This window comes from Ranitomeya imitator, chromosome 9 (assembly GCF_032444005.1).
Source record: "Ranitomeya imitator isolate aRanImi1 chromosome 9, aRanImi1.pri, whole genome shotgun sequence".
NCBI lineage: Eukaryota > Metazoa > Chordata > Amphibia > Anura > Dendrobatidae > Ranitomeya > Ranitomeya imitator.
The window spans coordinates 132,428,847-132,448,771 of record NC_091290.1 but is presented as its reverse complement, the minus strand read 5'-3'; the positions used below and the strand labels follow the sequence as shown (position 1 = coordinate 132,448,771).

General features: G+C 44.8%; 1 protein-coding gene across 2 annotated transcripts in view; it reads right to left on the bottom strand.

Moving 5' to 3' along the window:
* CDH15 (cadherin 15) overlaps positions 1-19,925 on the bottom strand; it is a 45,709-nt gene that overhangs the window by 3,512 nt on the left and 22,272 nt on the right. For both annotated transcript variants that reach the window (XM_069738945.1, XM_069738946.1), the window contains 4 exons: positions 4,132-4,385; positions 3,053-3,195; positions 2,473-2,709; positions 1,989-2,228 (listed from right to left, as the gene is read on the bottom strand). In XM_069738945.1, coding sequence (XP_069595046.1) covers positions 1,989-2,228; positions 2,473-2,709; positions 3,053-3,195; positions 4,132-4,385 — 874 coding nt within the window. The remainder of the gene's footprint in view (positions 1-1,988; positions 2,229-2,472; positions 2,710-3,052; positions 3,196-4,131; positions 4,386-19,925) is intronic.

Here is a 19,925-nt window from a genome sequence, read left to right as displayed (position 1 = left end):
CGCCACAACAAGGTGCACACATTGGGATGGTCCTCTCTAATGTGAAAACTAGAGTTGAGCGTATTTGATTGGGTCCCTGCTTATTCGGTAAGCTATAGTGCTGTTGAATAAGCTGCAGAGGAAACCCGGATACATGGAGCTGTGGCTGATCAGCTGTCCGGAGCGGCGGCTGCATGTGTCTCGGCTGTTTCACAGCGCATGCATGGGGAGAGCCTGTGTGTTGTGACTGTGACACAGCCGAGACACCTGGAGCTTCTGCGCCGGACAGCTGAGCAACCGACGCTCCATGTATCCAGGTTTCCTCTGCAGCTTATGACAAGCACTACACCTTACCGAATAAGCAGGGACCCAATCAAATTCTCTCAACTCTAGTAAAAACCTCTCCCTGTGCTGCCGGCCTCAATAGATGACATGCATTTAGATTATATAGCTTTCATCCGGCATGGTGTCTGAATAGTCAGGTCTGGGTCCTACTCTGTCCCCGTCTATTGAGGCCTGCTGGCACATACAGAGGCTTTATGTAAAATTCGAGAGAGGACCATCTCTATTGTGTCACCTTGTTGTGGAGGGATGGCTCTTATGCTTTTTTTTTTTGTCTAAAGTGTCAACTAAGTACACTGCTATTGCTATTTACTTAGTGTAAAGTATTTGCACGTGTTTTTTTTTTTTTTTTATCATGGGTTGTATCTCATGAGTTTTAGATTTGTTTATAGCGTTATATCTGAGGTTCCCATTCTTGGTACAGGAAACCTGAGCTTTTTTTTTTTTTCTCCATTGGGGTAAAAATCAAATCAAAATACAGTGGACCTACACCAGCAGATGACATGGCTCCCCAAATCATCACTGATAAAGAAAACTTCACACTAGACCTTAAAAATCCAGGTCCCAGAGTCTGGAGGAAGAGTGGAGGCCACAATCCAAGCTGCTGGAGGTCTAGTGTGAAGCTTCCACAATCAGTGATGGTTTGGGGAGCCATGTCATCTGCTGGTGTAGGTCTACTGTGTTAAAACTGTCCACTGTTTGTGCAGCCGTCTACTAGTAAATTTTAGAGCACTTCATGCTCCCTCTGCCGGCAAGCTTATTGGAGATGGAAATTTCATTCTCCAGCAGGACTTGGGTTCTCCACACTGCCAAAAGTACCAATACCTGGTTTACAAACATCAGTATCACTGTACTTGACTGGCAGCAAACTCCCCTGACCTTAACCCCATAGAGAATGTATGGAGTATTGTCTAGAGGAAGATGAAACACCAGACCCAACAAGGCAGACGAGCTGAAGGCTGCTATCAAAGCAACCTGGGCTTCCATAACCCCTCAGCAGTGCCACAGGCTGATCGCCTCAATGCCACGCCACATTGATGTAGTAATTGATGCAGAAGGAGACCTGACCAAAGAGTGAGTGCATTTACTGATCATACATTTCAGTAGGCCAACACTTCAGATTTTAAAAACCTTATTTTTCAAGCTGGTGTTATAAAGTATTCTAATTTACTGAGATAATGACTTCTGGGTTTTCATTGGTTGTAAGCCATAATCATCAACATGAACAGAAGTAAATGTGTGAAATGGTTCCCTCTGTTTGTAATGACTCTATATAATATGAGTATCACTTTTTGTATTGAAGAAGTGAAATAAATTAACTTCTTGATGATATTCTAATGTTGTGAGATGCCTCTGTATATATGGAGACCTGTTTGTGTAAAATCATTCTGCAGCCTGAATGTGCCACGTTACATGATTAAATACACTGCTGTACAATTTGTCTGTTTCATTCTTACCGATATGATTTCAAGAAATTAATTTGGGGGAATACAATGGGTTTTTTTTGTGAAAATGCAGCTGCCGGTCACTAAGCTTCACTAATCCTTACACTGCTATTGTAAAGGAATGACAATGGCCGACATCCAGACTGGCGCAGAAAGTAATATGTGAGCCATCACGTTAAGCCAGCACTAAATAAGTGACTGGGCATGTTTCTTCAGACTTACCCAATACCAGGGCCACGCTGCTCAGTATAATGATGAGGGCACTTAGGCTGATGCCCGCTCCGGAGCTGAAGAGAGCTGCTGCGCTGCCATGACAGATGCCCACAGCATCACAGCGACAGACAGACACGTTCAGCATGTGCAGCTGTGCCAAGGGTGGGTCACCGGAGTCTGACACCAGCAAGGGCAGGGTGTACGCTCCTTCTTCCACCTCGTTGAGTAGTTCCAGCATGGCATGGGTATCTAAGGAGGGGGAGACATGCTTTACTAAGCAGAACTTAGGTATTTTGCAGGACTCTTTGTTCTGACCTTTTGAAGTAGCAAACTGACTGCCAACTCCGAGAAATCGCTGTACAAACACTCACTCCAAAATAATCTCACATTTCCACCGACAAGAAGAAATGGCGGCCTCTACCTAAACACTAAAGCCAGGGTTGTGGTCTAAATTTGCAAAGCTATGACGTAGATGACTTTTTCCCCCACTTACCATTAACCTCGCTGATGCTCCAGTTCAGGGTGAGGGCTATGGAGGATTGATCCAGCTGGAAGTGGAACGGGTGTGACTGGGGTGGCATATCCTCGTCCGTGGCGCTCAGCAATATTCCCTGACCATGGTGTGGACTGCTGCACAGCTCCGCAGAATGCTGCCACACTGCTGGAGCGTGGTCGTTCAGCTCTATCACCTCCACAGAGAGCGTTCCTGTAGAGCTCAGTGGGGGCACAGCTGAAATACACAAATGGCGACATGAACATATAATAAGCTATAGAATACTGGTAATTGCCTCTTTGCTCATGGCAGCTGCCGCTCGCCTTTTGATAATCCGGATTTGCACAACGTCATGCCACAACAATGCTAATCAGAAGAAGAGCCACGGATGCGGGGAGGTAGAAGGCGATTCTTAGGACTCGCATCCATCAACTTGATAACATACACTTCAACAATCTTGCAGGGGTTGAACTAAAGATCCCAGCAGGACCCAATAGGCCTCTCTTTATGAGTGTAGATCTCCAGTCCCACACCAGTATATTACATCCATACACCACATTATAAGTATACCCACTCTCACCATTATCCGCAGCCGTGATCAGAGCCGTGTACCACCCTCTCTCCAGAAACGGCGACTTCCGGTCCATGCTGTATCTGGTCCCAATTTGTCCAGACTGAACGTCTACAAGCAGCCAGTTTGCAGGGTCAGAAACCAATGAATATCTGAAAAAAATATGAAGTTATTAAGAAGCCGATCAGCACGTCATGTATTCCCAAAGTAATGTATCATTAGGCAAGTCTGCCATTCAGGATCCTGGGAAAGTTGATGCCATTTCTCCATACAAATAACTATATCATTCATTTCCTAACTTGACGGTAAAAATCCTTCAGGTGGCTTTTAACAGTTGATGCAGATAGGGTTGTACCCTACTTTTTTTTTTTTTTGCACTAAAAATCGCAACATCCTTATGAAAAGAAATTTCAATAAACGATAGAAAAGTCTAAAAAGATTCTTTACAACTTTTTTTTTTCTTGTCCATAAGGAAATGATGAAATGATTTTACCCTTAGAAGGGTATTACCACCTGTTACTGAGGACATAGCACGGAGATGCTGATGGCCAGGTATCGCCGCCCTGCCACCTATTCTATTAGTATAGTATATCTGTCCTGTAGCCCCTCTCAATGCCCATGTGAGGGGCACCAGATAACCCTTTAAATAATCAGTAGGGGGCAGACTTTCAACATTCCTAAGAAAGAAGGGACTCCATTGCTGTATCCCCCCTGCACAGTGGTACTAACGGCCATGCGGATCCACGTAAAGGTGGTCCTGAGTGCTGCTGCGAAAGGGTGCAGTCCAGGAATTCTTCCAATTATTGAGGATCCCAAGGGTTCTATCATTAAATGATTTCCCATCACTTGCAACAGTTAAAATACTCCTGGAAGGGGAAGAAACATGACTGGTTTCTTAATAAAAAAATAAGTGTAGTTCTTGGTTTTACTGAAATGAATGTGTGCGGCGCTGTTTTTGGAAGAAAGCAGCCATGGTTTTTCTAATATGGACCCCTCTATATGACTGTCTATCCAGCAAGTATGATGGGATTCCTTCGCTCACTGGTAGGAGGAAATATGGCGAAGTCCCGCTACAATCGTCATCTCACCGAATGTCCTGGGACAGACTGACGTCTGGATCCTTTGCAGTGATGGTGCCAATAACGCTGCCTGGGTCAATCCTCTCCTTCACTCTCACCATCATGGGGTTCTCTGGAAAGACGGGGGGTTCGTTTAGGTTTTTTACAATGACCTTTATCCGGGCTCGAGAGCGGGATGTGCGGGGGACGGAGGGGAGAAGTGGGGCTTCATTCTCGGCAAACACACTCAGGTTATGCATGGCGTCCGCTTCATGATCCAGAGGCTGCAGGAGACAGAAGAATTTTTAATTTTTTTTTCTTACATCCCGTATTATAATCTTCAGTAACTCCACATCAGATAAACAAAGCAGACTCACTCTACTCACACCCAAAGCTGCATTTAGCACTTTGCTGGCAGAAACATCAACAATAGCTCCCATAATGCACAATTATACATAGAGATTTTATCCAAAACACAGACTAAAAACCATTACACCTCCGTTTTTTTCCTACCTAAATGTATATATTTAAGGCAAACCATTTTCTACCTTTTTAATTTAGTTTAATTAAATATTTGGCTATTGCAGGCTTCTTGTATTCCTGCACGTCCAACATTAAATGTGGTCATGAATCAGCTGAGATAAGCTAAAAAAAATGCCCCGTCAGAAAAAAAAAAAGAGGAACCTCCCCCATTGAACTGTCAAAACTAGCTCGCTGACGGATTCTCAGTTAACTCATTCTGCAGCCAGTAATAGTGGGCAATACAGAAGCTATAGGAGGCGAATGGTGCAAAAAAATTTTTATGAAACCCAATTGCAAAAATGATTTTAAGTAAAAAAAAAAAAAAAATAAAGTGACATGCCAGACAGTACAGTACATAAACTGGTTTTATAAGCTCAGAATGGCCACATTTACAAGTTCAGTGCTCGTCCAAAAATGCGAATCAAGACTTGGGAATTTTCTCATATTTTGGTTTCTATAGTTTGTACTGCAGTCCTGGTATTTTAAAAAACATAAACATTACACGTGCCAAATTATTTAGATTGTTAAATGTCCCAAATTGCGCCCTTAAAGTTGAGTAGACGGGACTGATCGTGATGCCATAAACCGGACCTGACTCTTCTGGATAATTATAGTGCACACAGTACCACCTGGAGGCTGCAATAGGGTACTGCAAGTAAAAAAAAAAAATATATATATATACATATATACTACATGGTGGCCCGATTCTAACGCATCGGGTAATCTAGAATATGTAGAGTAGTATATAGCACAGCCCACGTAGCATATAGCACAGCCCACGCAGTATATAGCACAGCCTATGTAGTATATAACACAGCCTACGTAGTATATAACAGCCTACGAAGTATATAACACAGCCACGTAGTATATGACACAGCCCACGTAGTATATAGCACAGAGATGTAGTATATAGCACAGCCCACGCAGTATATAGCAATGTGGGCACCATATCCGTTAAAGAAAAAATTAAAATAAAAATTAGTTAGATACTCACCTTCCGGCGGTTCCCGGATCCAGCTCAGGTGTTTAGCGATGCTCCTCGCGACACGCTCCGTTCCCAGTAATGCATTGCGGCAATAACACGTGATGATGTCCATCATCTCTGGTCATTGCCGCAATGGATTCTTGGGACCGCAGCGTCGCGAGAAGCGGGAAAGGCGCCGGAAGGTGAGAATATAATGATTTTTTTATTATTTTTAACATTAGATCTTTTTACTATTGATGCTGCATAGGCAGCATCAATAGTAAAAAGTTGGTCACACAGCGTTAATAGCAGCGTTAACCGAGTGCAACACCCCTATGGGGGCACTGACTGGAGGGGAGTAGGGAAGGGCGAATTCGCGGCCGGACTGTGCCAGCCGCTGATTGGTCGCGGCCGGCCGCGACCAATCAGCGACGCTGGATTTCCATGACAGACAGACAAACAGATGGAAGTGACCCTTAGACGATTATATATATATATATATATATATATATATATATATATATATATATATATATATTATATACACACAGTACAGACCAAAAGTTTGGACACACCTTCTAATTTAAAAGATTTTTCTGTATTTTCATGACTATGAAAATTGAAAATTCACACTGAAGGCATCAAAACTATGAATTAACACATGTGTTCTTTAGCCCAAACTAGTCTCTTCTGCTTGTTGCCTGTCCTCAGCAGTGGTTTCCTAGCAGCTATTTTACCATGAAGGCCTGCTGCACAAAGTCTCCTCTTAAGGGCTTGTTTTCACTTGCGAGGAACACGTCCGTGTCTCGCATGTGGAAACGAAGCTCTGGTGACGGCACTCTGGAGCGGAGCGTGCAGCTCCATGTGTTCCTATGCGGCCGCACGCTCCGCTCCACAGTGCCGGCACCAGAGCTTCGTTTCCACATGCGAGACACGGACGTGTTCCTCGCAAGTGAAAACAAGCCCTAACAGTTGTTGTAGAGATGTGTCTGCTGCTAGAACTCTGTGTGGCATTGACCTGGTCTCTAATCTGAGCCGCTGTTAACCTGCGATTTCTGAGGCTGGTGACTCGGATAAAGTTATCCTCAGAAGCAGAGGTGACTCTTGGTCTTCCTATCCTGGGGCGGTCCTCATGTGAGCCAGTTTCTTTGTAGCGGTTGATGGTTTTTGCCTCTGCACTTGGGGACAATTTCAAAGTTTTCCCAATTTTTCAGACTGACTGACCTTCATTTCTTAAGTAATGATGGCCACTCGTTTTTCTTTACTTTGCTGCTTTTTTTTGCCATAATACAAATTCTAACAGTCTATTCAGTAGGACTATCAGCTGTGTATCCACCAGACTTCTGCACAACACAACTGATGGTCCCAACCCCATTTATAAGGCAAGAAATCCCACTTATTAAACCTGACAGGGCACACCTGTGAAGTGAAAACCATTCCCGGTGACTACCTCTTGAAGCTCATCAAGAGAATGCCAAGAGTGTGCAAAGAAGTAATCAAAGCAAAACGTGGCTACTTTGAAGAACCTAGAATATAAGACATATTTTCATTTGTTTCACACTTTTTTGTTAAGTATATAATTCCACATGTTAATACATAGTTTTGATGCCTTCAGTGTGAATGTACAATTTTAATAGTCATGAAAATACAGAAAAATCTTTAAATGAGAAGGTGTGTCCAAACTTTTGGTCTGTACTGTGTATATATATATATATATATATGTATATATATATATATGTGTGTGTGTGTGTGTGGGCGCAATCTTTCCTTGCGCAGGTGTGTACTACGGAGGACAGAGAATGAACTTCAATCCGATATTTCGGCCAGCATGCAGCCAGCAGGTAAGGAAAGGGTGAATCAAACACCCGAAAACTCCGTCCATATGACCCAAAACCAGTCCCGCCAAATTCAGGTGACAGGTTCCCTTTAAAGCCCATGGCACTGTGGCTAACCTCCCTAGATGTGGACGGAAAAGAAAAATTGACAAGAGATTTCAACGCAAGATTGTGCGGATGTTGGATAAAGAACCTCGACTAACATCCAAACAAGTTCAAGCTGCCCTGCAGTCCGAGGGTACAACAGTGTCAACCCGTACTATCCGTTGGCGTCTGAATGAAAAGGGACTGTATGGTAGGAGACCCAGGAAGACCCCCACTTCTTACCCCGAGACATAAAAAAGCCAGGCTGGAGTTTGCCAAAACTTACCTTAAAAAGCCTAAAACGTTTTGGAAGAATGTTCTCTGGTCAGATGAGACAAAAGTAGAGCTTTTTGGGCAAAGGCATCAACATAGAGTTTACAGGAGAAAAAAAGAGGCATTCAAAGAAAAGAACACGGTCCCTACAGTCAAACATGGCGGAGGTTCCCTGATGTTTTGGGGTTGCTTTGCTGCCTCTGGCACTGGATTGCTTGACCGTGTGCATGGCCTTATGAAGTCTGAAGACTACCAACAAATTTTGCAGCGTAATGTAGGGCCCAGTGTGAGAAAGCTGGGTCTCCCTCAGAGGTCATGGGTCTTCCAGCAGAACAATGACCCAAAACACAATTCAAAAATCACTAGAAAACGGTTTGAGAGAAAGCACTGGAGACTTCTAAGGTGGCCAGCAATGAGTCCAGACCTGAATCCCATAGATCACCTGTGGAGAGATCTAAAAATGGCAGTTTGGAGAAGGCACCCTTCAAATATCAGGGCCCTGGAGCAGTTTGCCAAAGAAGAATGGTCTAAAATTCCAGCAGAGCATTGTAAGACACTCATTGATGGTTACCGGAAGCGGTTGGTCGCAGTTATTTTGGCTAAAAGTTGTGCAACCAAGTATTAGGCTGAGGGTGCCAATACTTTTGTCTGGCCCATTTTTGGATTTTTGTGTGAAATGATCAATGATTTGCTTTTTGCTTCATTCCCTTTTGTGTTTTTTTCATTTAAGACAAATTAAATGAAGATAATAATACCAAAGAATTTGTGATTGCAATCATTTTCAGGAAGAAACGGGAGTATTATCTGACAGAATTGCAAGGGTGTCAATACTTCTGGCCACAACTGTACAGGTATATACTATAAACAGGAGGAGATGACACACAGGTATATACTATATACAGGGGAGATGACACACAGCTATATACTATATACAGGGGAGATGACATACAGGTATATGCTATATACAGGAGGAGATGACACACAGGTATATATTATATACAGGGGAAGAGGACACACAGGTATAAACTATATACAGGAGGAGATGACACACAGGTATATACTATATACAGGAAGAGATGACACACAGGTATATACCATATATAGCGGAGATGACACACAGGTATATACTGTATACAGGAGGAGATGACACACAGGTATCTATATACATAATTGTCTAAGGGGTACTTCCGTCTGTCTGTCTGTCATTCTGTCACGGTTATTCGTTCGCTGATTGATCTCGGCAGCTGCCCGTCATGGCTGCCGCAACCAATCAGCGACGGCCACAGTCCGATTAGTCCCTCCCCTACTCCCCTGCACTCACTGCCCGGCGCCTGCTCCGTAATCCCCTCCACTCACCGCTCACACAGGGTTAATGGCAGCGGTAACGGCCCGCGGTGTAACACGCTCCGTTACCGCTGCTATTAACCCTGTGTGTCCCCAACTATTTAGTATTGATGCTGCCTATGTAGCGTCAATAGTAAAAATGTCATGTTAAAAATAATTTAAAAAAACCAAAAAACCTGCTATACTCGCCCTCCGCCGCCTTTCTCGCTCCTCTCCACGCTCCCGGGACCGCTCCATTGCAAGCGGCAGCTTCCGCTCCCGTCTCAGGGCTGGTGTGCGACAAGGACCTGCCGTGACGTCACGGTCATGTGACCACGACGTCATCAAAGGTCCTGCTCACACCAGCCCTGAGAGCGGAAGATGGCGCTTGCAATGGCGCGGTCCCAGGAGCGTCCATAGGAGCGGAAAAGGCGGCGGAGGGTGAGTATAGCAGGACTTCCAACGGGCCTTCGGAAGGTGAGTATATGTTTATTCGTTTTTTAAGTCTCTATACTACCTGGCTCTGTGTTGGGCAATATACTATGTGGCTGGACAATATACTATGTGGCTGGGCAATATACCACGTGGCTGGGCAATATACTACGTGACTGGGCAATATACTACGTGGCTGGACAATATACTCCGTCGCTGGGCAATATACTACGTGGCTGGGCAATATACTACGTGACTGGGCAATATACTACGTAACTGGGCAATATACTACGTGGCTCTGCTATATACTACGTGGCTGGGCAATATACTACGTGGCTGGGCAACATACTACGTGACTGGGCAATATACTACGTGGCTGGGCAATATACTACGTGGCTCTGCTATATACTACGTGGCTGGGCAATATACTACGTGGCTGGGCAATATACTACGTGACTGGGCAATATACTAAGTGACTGGGCAATATACTACGTGGCTGGGCAATATACTACGTAACTGGGCAATATACTACGTGACTGTGGACATGCATATTCTAGAATACCCGATGCGTTAGAATCGGGCCACCATCTAGTATACTATATACAGGAGCAGATGACACAGGTATATACTATATACAGGAGAAGATGACACACAGGTATATATTATGTACAGGAGCAGATGACACACAGGTATTTACTATATACAGGAGCAGATGACACACAGGTATATACTATATACAGTAGGAGATGACACACAGGTATATACTACTAGATTGTGGCCCGATTCTAACGCATCGGGTATTCTAGAATATGCATGCCCCCGTAGTATATGGACAATGATGATTCCAGAATTCGCGGCAGACTGTGCCCGTCGCTGATTGGTCGAGGTAACCTTTATTACATTTTCGTCGCCATGGCAACCTTTATGACATCATCGTCGCTGTGCCCGATGCTGATTGGTCGAGGCCTGGCGGCCTCGACCAATCAGAGACGCGGGATGTCTACGTCCTTTATGACATCATCGTCGCTGTGCCCGTTGCTGATTGGTCGAGGCCTGGCGGCCTCGACCAATCAGAGACGCGGGATTTCTACGTCGATGCCAGGCCTCGACCAATCAGAGACCCGGATTTCCAGGACAGACAGACAGACAGACAGACAGACAGACGGAAAAACCCTTAGGCAATTATATATATAGATATACAGGAAGAGATGACACACAGGTATATACTATATACAGGGGAGATGACACACAGGAATATACTATATACAGGAGGAGAATACACACAGATATATACTATATACAGGAGGAGATGACACACAGGAATATACTATATACAGGGGAGATGACACACAGGAATATACTATACTAGATTGTGGCCCGATTCTAACGCATCGGGTATTCTAGAATATGCATGTCCCCGTAGTATATGGACAATGATGATTCCAGAATTCGCGGCAGACTGTGCCCGTCGCTGATTGGTCGAGGCAACCTTTATGACATCATCGTTGCCATGGCAACCATTATGACATCATCGTCGCTGTGCCCGTTGCTGATTGGTCGAGGCCTGGCGGCCTCGACCAATCAGAGAGCCGGGATTTCCAGGACAGACAGACAGACGGAAAAACCCTTAGGCAATTATAAATATAGATACAGGAGCAGATAACACACATATATAATATATACAGGGGAGATGACACACAGGTATATACTATACACAGGAGGAGATGACACAAAGGTATATACTATATACAGGAGGAGATGAAACACAGGTATATACTATATACAGGAGGAGATGACACACAGGTATACATTATATACAGGAGGAGATGACACACAGGTATATACTATATACAGGGGAGATGACATACTGCTATATACTATATACAGGGGAGATGACATATAGGTATATAATATATACAGGAGATGACACACAGGTATATACTATACACAGACGGAGATGACACACAGGAATATACTATATACAGGAGGAGATAACACACAGCTATATACTATATACAAGGATGACACCCAGGTATATACTATATACAGGAGATGACACATAGGTAAATACTATATACAGGAGGGGATGACACACAGGTATACACTATATACAGGAGGAGATGACACACAGGTATATAATATATACAGGAGGAGATGACTCACAGGTATACACTATATACAGGAGGAGATGACACACAGGTCTCATCTTTCCATTATACAGGTTCCTGAGCTTTCCATTACTGCTGGTAGTAATATCAATGACTTTGTCAAAAATTGTTTTCTGAGCAGCACAGTATCCCGTTGGAAAGCACTGGTGCTTAGCAGCATGTGAGACTAGGGTTCTAATCTCACCATGTATGGACCATGCAAATGGACCTTCTCTAGTTTTTCCTGATCTTTCCATTGGTGCTGGTAGTAATATCAATGACTTTGACAAAAGTTATCTTCCGAGCATCACAGTAGTCCAGTGGAAAGTGCTGTTGCTTTGCAGCATAGGAGACTGGAGTTCGAATTCCGCCATGGGATATTGAAAATGCAACTGCTTTAGCTTTTCTTGATCTTCCCATAAGGGCTGGTAGTAATATCAATGCCTTTGAGAAAGATCATCTACTGAGCAGCACGGTACCTCAGTGCAAAGGACTGGTGCTTTGCAGCATGGGAGTCTGGGGTTCGAATCCCACCATGGAAAGTGCTAATGGCCCTGCTTTATCTTTTCCTGATCTTCCCATTTGTGCTGGTCGTAACATGTATGACTTCGACAAAGGTTATCTTCTGAGCAGCACGGTAGCCCAGTGGAAAGGATTGGTGCTTTGTAGCATGGGAGTCCAGGGTTCAAATCCCCCCATGGACGACATCTGCAAGGAGTTTGTATGTTCTCCCCGTGCTCAGATTGTCGGCCACCCATTCTTGAAAGACATACATGTAAGGGTGAGTGATGGACGTACTGTGGCTAATGATGTGTCTCCTGTGCAGCATTCAGGAGGGCTGCTTGCCTGCCTCCCCCCTTTGGGCAAGTATCCTGATTGGATTAATGTTCTGACACAATTAGCAACATATTGATTTGTATATGAGCAGCTCAACACAAGCTGTGAAAAGGACATTTTTGGAATTTTCCCCTTCTCTCTATATCACTTCAGTAAATTCTGATGTTCCTCCAAAATACAGGATAGGAGCTGCTGACACAGGTAACACCACAGAACTTCCATCACTGGCCGCTACCTGTATGTTTTTAGAGCATGGGAGGGCGACAATCTGAGCACGGGGAGAACATACAAACTCCTTGCAGATGTCGTCCATGGCTGGATTAGAACCCTGGACTCCCATGCTGCAGAGCACCAGTCCTTTCCACTGGGCTACCGTGCTGCTCAGAAAACAACCTTTTGCAAACTCATTGATATTACTACCAGCATCTATGAGAAGATCAAGTAAAGAAAAATTAAAGCAGGTCCACTTGCAGTTTCTCATAGTGGGATTTGAAGCAGCACGGTGGCTCAGTGGAAAGCACAGGTGCGTTGTGGCATGGGAGTTCTGGGTTCTAATCCCACCATGGGAATCTGCTTTAGTTTTTCCTGCTCATCCTATTGGTGCTGGTAGTAACATCAGTGACTTTGACAAACACTATCTTCCAAGCAGCACGGTAGCCCAGTGGAAAGGACTGGTGCTCTGCAGCATGGGAGTCCAGGGTTCTGATCCCACCATGGACGACATCTGCAAGGAGTTTGTATGTTCTCCCCGTGCTCAGATTGTCGGCCACCCATGCTCTAAAGACATACAGTGGAAGTGCTGTGGTGTTCCCTGTGTCTATTGGGTAAGCAGCTCCTGTCCTGTGTTTTTGAGGAACATAAGAATTTATTGAAATGATATGGATAGAAGGGGGAAAATTTTTCCTAAGTCCCAAAAAGACTTTTTCACAGCTCAGCTTGTGCTGAGCTGCTTATATACAAATCAATTTGTCAGAACATTAATCCAATCAGAATACTTGCCCAAAAGGGGAGGCAGGCAAGCAGCCCTCCTGGATGCTGCTCAGGTGACACATCATTAGCCACAGCACGTCCATCACTCGCCCTTACATGTATGTCTTTCAAGAATGGGAGGCCGACAATCTGAGCACGGGGAGAACATACAAACTCCTTGCAGATGTCGTCCATGGGGGGATCGGAACCCTGGACTCCCATGCTGCAAAGCACCAGTCCTTTCCACTGGGCTACCATGCTGCTCGGAAAATAACATTTGGCTGAGTCATTGATATTACTACCAGCACCAATGGGATGAGCAGGAAAAACTAAAGCAGGTCCATCTGCAGATTCCCATGTTGGGATTAGAACCCAGAACTCCCACACCACAAAGCGCCTGTGCTTTCCACTGAGCCACCGTGCTGCTTCAAATCCACTTTGAATAAATTGCCAATGGATTTGCTATTGTTTTTCTTGACTTGATCTTCTCATAGGTGCTGGTAGTAATATCAATGACTTTGCCAAAAGTTAGCTACTGAGCAACACAGTGGTCCAGTGGAAAGGAGTGGTGCACTACAACATGGGAGTCCAGTGTTCAAATCCCACCATGGGAAATTGCAAATGGACTTGCTCTACATTTTCCTGAAACTTCTTGGTGCTGGTAGTAATATCAATGACTTTGCCAACAATTATTTTCTGAGCAGCACGGTAGCCCAGTGGAAAGGACTGGTTCTCTGCAGCATGGGAGTCCAGGGCTCTAATCCCACCATGGACGACATCTGCAAGGAGTTTGTATGTTCTCCCCGTGCTCAGATTGTCAGCCTCCCATTCTTGAAAGACATACATGTAAGGGCCAGTGATGGACGTACTGCAGCTAATGATGTGTCTCCTGAGCAGCATCCAGGAGGGCTGCTTGCCTGCCTCCCCTTTTGGGCAAGTATTCTGATTGGATTAATGTTCTGACAAATTGATTTGTTTATAAGCAGCTCAGCACAAGCTGAGCTGTGAAAAAGTCTTTTTGGGACTTAGGAAAAATTTTCCCCCTTCTATCCATATCATTTCAATAAATTCTTATGTTCCTCCAATCCCCAGAAACACAGGACAGGAGCTGCTTACCCAATAGACACAGGTAACACCACAGCACCTCCATTGTATGTCTTTAGAGCATGGGTGGCCGACAATCTGAGCACGGGGAGAACATACAAACTCCTTGCAGATGTCGTCCATGGTGGGATCAGAACCCTGGACTCCCATGCTGCAGAGCACCAGTCCTTTCCACTGGGCTACCGTGCTGCTCAGAAGACAATATTTGGCAAAGTCATTTATATTACTACCAGCACCAAAAAAGATCAAGAAAATGTAGAGCAGGACCATTTGCAATTATCCATGGTGGGATTTGAACACTGGACTCCCATGTTGTAGAGCACCAGTCCTTTCCACTGGACCACTGTGTTGCTCAGTAGATAACTTTTGGCAAAGCCATTGATATTACTACCAGCACCTATGAGAAGATCAAGTCAAGAAAAACAATAGCACATCCATTGGCAATTTTTTCAAAGTGGATTTGAAGCAGCACGGTGGCTCAGTGGAAAGCACAGGCGCTTTGCGACATGGGAGTTCTGGGTTCTAATCCAAACATGGGAATCTGCAGATGACCTTGCTTTAATTTTTCCTGCTCATCCCATTGGTGCTGGTAGTAATATTTACTAGTTTGCCAAGGTTTGTCTTCCGAGCAGCATGGTAGCCCAGTGGAAAGGACTGGTGCTCTGCAGCATGGGAGTCCAGGGTTCTAATCCCCCCATGGACGACATCTGCAAGGAGTTTGTATGTTCTCCCCGTGCTCAGGTGTGTGGCCACCCATGCTTTAAAGACATACAATGGAGGTGCTGTGGTGTTACCTGTGTCTATTGGGTAAGCAGCTCCAATCCTGTGTTTCTGAGGGTTCGAGGAACATAAGAATTTATTGAAATGATATGGATAGAAGAAAAATTTTTCCTAAGTCCCAAAAAGACTTTTTCACAGCTCAGCTTGTGCTGAGCTGCTTAATATACAAATCAATTTGTTGCTAATTGTGTTAGAACATTAATCCAATCAGAATACTTGCCCAAAGGGGGGAGGCGGGCAAGCAGCCCTCCTGGATGCTGCTCAGGAGACACATCATTAGCCACAGCACGTCCATTACTCGCCCTTACATGTATGTCTTTCAAGAATTGGTAGCCGACAATCTGAGCACGGGGAGAACATACAAACTCCTTGCAGATGTCGTCCATGGTGGGATCAGAACCCTGGACTCCCATGCTGCAGAGCACCAGTCCTTTCCACTGGGCTACCGTGCTGCTCAGAAGACAATCCTTGGCAAAGTCATTGATATTACTACCAGCACCAAAAAAGATCAGGAAAACATAGAGCAGGACCATTTACAATTACCCATGGTGGGATTTGAACCCTGGACTCCCATGTTGTAGAGCACCAGCGCTTTCCACTGGACCACTGTGTTGCTCGGTAGATATCTTTTGGCAAAGCCATTGATATTACTACCAGCACCAATGTGAAGATCAAGTCAAGAAAAACAATAGCACATCCATTGGCAATTTTTTCAAGGTGGATTTGACGCAGCACGGTGGCTCAGTGGAAAGCACAGGCGCTTTGCGACATGGGAGTTCTGGGTTCTAATCGCACCATGGGAATCTGCAGATGGACTTGCTTTAGTTTTTCCTGCTCATCCCATTGGTGCTGATAGTAATATCAATGACTTTCCCAAAAGTTATCTTCTGAGCAGCACGGTAGCCCAGTGGAAAGGACTGGTGCTCTGCAGCATGGGAGTCCAGGGTTCTAATCCAACCATGGATGACATCTGCAAGGAGTTTGTATGTTCTCCCCGTGCTCACATTGTCGGCCTCCCATGCTCTAAAGACATACAATGGAAGTGCTGTGGTGTTACCTGTGTCTATTGGGTAAGCAGCTCCTGTCCTGTGTTTCTGAGGATTCGAGGAACATAAGAATTTATTGAAATGATATGGATAGAAGGGGGAAAATTTTTCCTAAGTCCCAAAAAGACTTTTTCACAGCTCAGTTTGTGCTGAGCTGCTTATATACAAATCAATTTGTTGCTAATTGTGTCAGAACATTAATCCAATCAGGATACTTGCCCAAAGGGGGGAGGCAGGCAAGCAGCCCTCCTGGATGCTGCTCAGGAGACACATTATTAGCCACAGTACGTCCATCACTCACCCTTACATGTATGTCTTTCAAGAATGGGAGGCCGACAATCTGAGCACGGGGAGAACATACAAACTCCTTGCAGATGTCATCCATGGTGGGATCAGAACCCTGGACTCCCATACTGCAGAGCACCAGTCCTTTCCACTGGGCTACTGTGCTGCTCCGAAGATTACATTTGACGGAGTCATTGATATTACTACCAGCATCAATGGGAAGATCAAGTGAAGAAAAAGCAAGTCCATTTGCAATTTCCCATGGTGGGATTTGAACACTGGACTCCCATGTTGCAAAGCACCATTCCTTTCCTCTGAGCCACCGTGCTGTTCTAACAATAATTTTTGGCAAAGTCATTGATATTACTACCAGCACCAACGGGACGATTAGGAAAAACTAAAGCAGGTCCATTTGCAATTTCTCATAGTAGTATATTAAGCAGCACGGTGGCTCAGTGGAAAGCACAGGCGCTTTGCGGCATGGGAGTTCTGGGTTCTAATCCCGCCATGGGAAATTCCAAATGGACCTGCTCTTTTTTTTCTTGATCTTCCAATAGGTGCTGGTAGTAATATCAATGACTTTGACAAAGGTTATCTTCCGAGCAGCACGGTAGCCCAGTGGAAAGGACTGGTGCTCTGCAGCATGGGAGTCCAGGGTTCTGATCCCACCATGGACGACATCTGCAAGGAGTTTGTATGTTCTCCCCGTGCTCAGATTGTTGGCCTCCCATTCTCGAAAGACATACATGTAAGGGCGAGTGATGGAAGTTCTGTGGCTAATGATGTGTCTCCTGTGCAGCATCCAGGAGGGCTGCTTGCCTGCCTCCCCCCTTTGGGCAAGTATTCTGATTGGATTAATGTTCTGACACAATTAGCAACATATTGATTTGTATATATAAGCAGCTCAGCACAAGCTGAGCTGTGAAAAAGTCTTTTTGGGACTTAGGAAAAATTTTCCCCCTTCTATCCATATCATTTCAATAAATTCTTATGTTCTTCCAATCCTCAGAAACACAGGACAGGAGCTGCTTACCCAATAGACACAGGTAACACCACAGCACCTCCATCGTATGTCTTTAGAGCATGGGTGGCCGACAATCTGAGCACGGGGAGAACATACAAACTCCTTGCAGATGTCGTCCATGGTGGGATCAGAACCCTGGACTCCCATGCTGCAGAGCACCAGTCCTTTCCACTGGGCTACCGTGCTGCTCAGAAGACAATCCTTGGCAAAGTCATTGATATTACTACCAGCACCAAAAAAGATCAGGAAAACATAGAGCAGGACCATTTACAATTACCCATGGTGGGATTTGAACCCTGGACTCCCATGTTGTAGAGCACCAGCGCTTTCCACTGGACCACTGTGTTGCTCGGTAGATATCTTTTGGCAAAGCCATTGATATTACTACCAGCACCAATGTGAAGATCAAGTCAAGAAAAACAATAGCACATCCATTGGCAATTTTTTCAAGGTGGATTTGACGCAGCACGGTGGCTCAGTGGAAAGCACAGGCGCTTTGCGACATGGGAGTTCTGGGTTCTAATCCCACCATGGGAATCTGCAGATGGACCTGCTTTAGTTTTTCCTGCTCCTCCCATTGGTGCTGGTAGTAATATCAATGACTTTGCTAAAGTTTATCTTCTGAGCAGCACGGTAGCCCAGTGGAAAGGACTGGTGCTCTGCAGCATGGGAGTCCAGGGTTCTAATCCAACCATGGACGAAATCTGCAAGGAGTTTGTATGTTCTCCCCGTGCTCAGATTGTCGGCCTCCCATGCTCTAAAGACATACAATGGAGGTGCTGTGGTGTTACCTGTGTCTATTGGGTAAGCAGCTCCTGTCCTGTGTTTCTGGGGATTGGAGGAACATAAGAATTTATTGAAATGATATGGATAGAAGGGGGAAAATTTTTCCTAAGTCCCAAAAAGACTTTTTCACAGCTCAGCTTGTGCTGAGCTGCTTATATATACAAATCAATATGTTGCTAATTGTGTCAGAACATTAATCCAATCAGAATACTTGCCCAAAGGGGGGAGGCAGGCAAGCAGCCCTCCTGGATGCTGCACAGGAGACACATCATTAGCCACAGTACGTCCATCACTCGCCCTTACATGTATGTCTTTCAAGAATTGGTGGCCGACAATCTGAGCACGGGGAGAACATACAAACTCCTTGCAGATGTCGTCCATGGTTGGATTAGAACCCTGGACTCCCATGCTGCAGAGCACCAGTCCTTTCCACTGGGCTACCGTGCTGCTCAGAAGACAACCTTTGTCGAAGTCATACATATTACAACCAGCACCTATGGGAAGATTAGGAAAAGCTAAGGCAGGTCCATTAGCAATCTCCCATGGTGGGATTCAAACCCATGACATCCATGCTGCAGAGCACCAGTCCTTTCCACTAGACTACCATGCTGCTCAAGAGATAATCATTTTCAAAGTCATTGATATTACTACCAGCACTTATGGGAAGATCAGGAAAAGCTAAAACAGGTCCATTAGCAATTTCCCATGGTGGGATTCAAACCCCAGTCTCCCATGCTGCAGAGAACCAGTCCTTTCCACTGGGCCACCATGCTGCTCCAAAAACAAATTTTGACAAAGTCATTGATATTACCAGCACCTATGGGAGGATCAGGAAAAACTAGAGAAGGTCCTTTTTCAATTTCTAAAGTACAACTGAGAGGTAGAATTACTCTGACCTCAGTCAGAATTGAACTAAGGATCCAAGCGTTGAAAGGTAATAGAGATAACCACTGAGCCACCGTGCTACCTGAGCATTATGCAATCGCTAGGTCATCAATATGTCTATCAGTGCCCACCGATAGGTCATGAAAATCTAGAGTTGGTCCATTTGCAATTTATAAAGTACAACTGAGAGGTAAAATTACTCTGACCTTAGCCAGAATAGAACTATGGACCCAATTATTGAAAGGTAATTGAGTTAACCACTATAGTATTACCTGATGGATCAGTCATCAATATGCCTATCAGTACCCACCAAAAGGTCATTAAAAGAAACAGCACATTTAATTTGAGGTGTCTGATTTCATTTTCTAAGATGTGTCTGAGAGGAGAAATCTCATCAACCTCAGTCAGAGTTGAAGTGAGCTTCCGGTCACACCACTCCATTGAAACTGCCCTAACTAAGGTCACCAATGACCTATTAACCGCCAAGAGCAAGCGACACTACTCTGTCCTCCTCCTCCTCGACCTGTT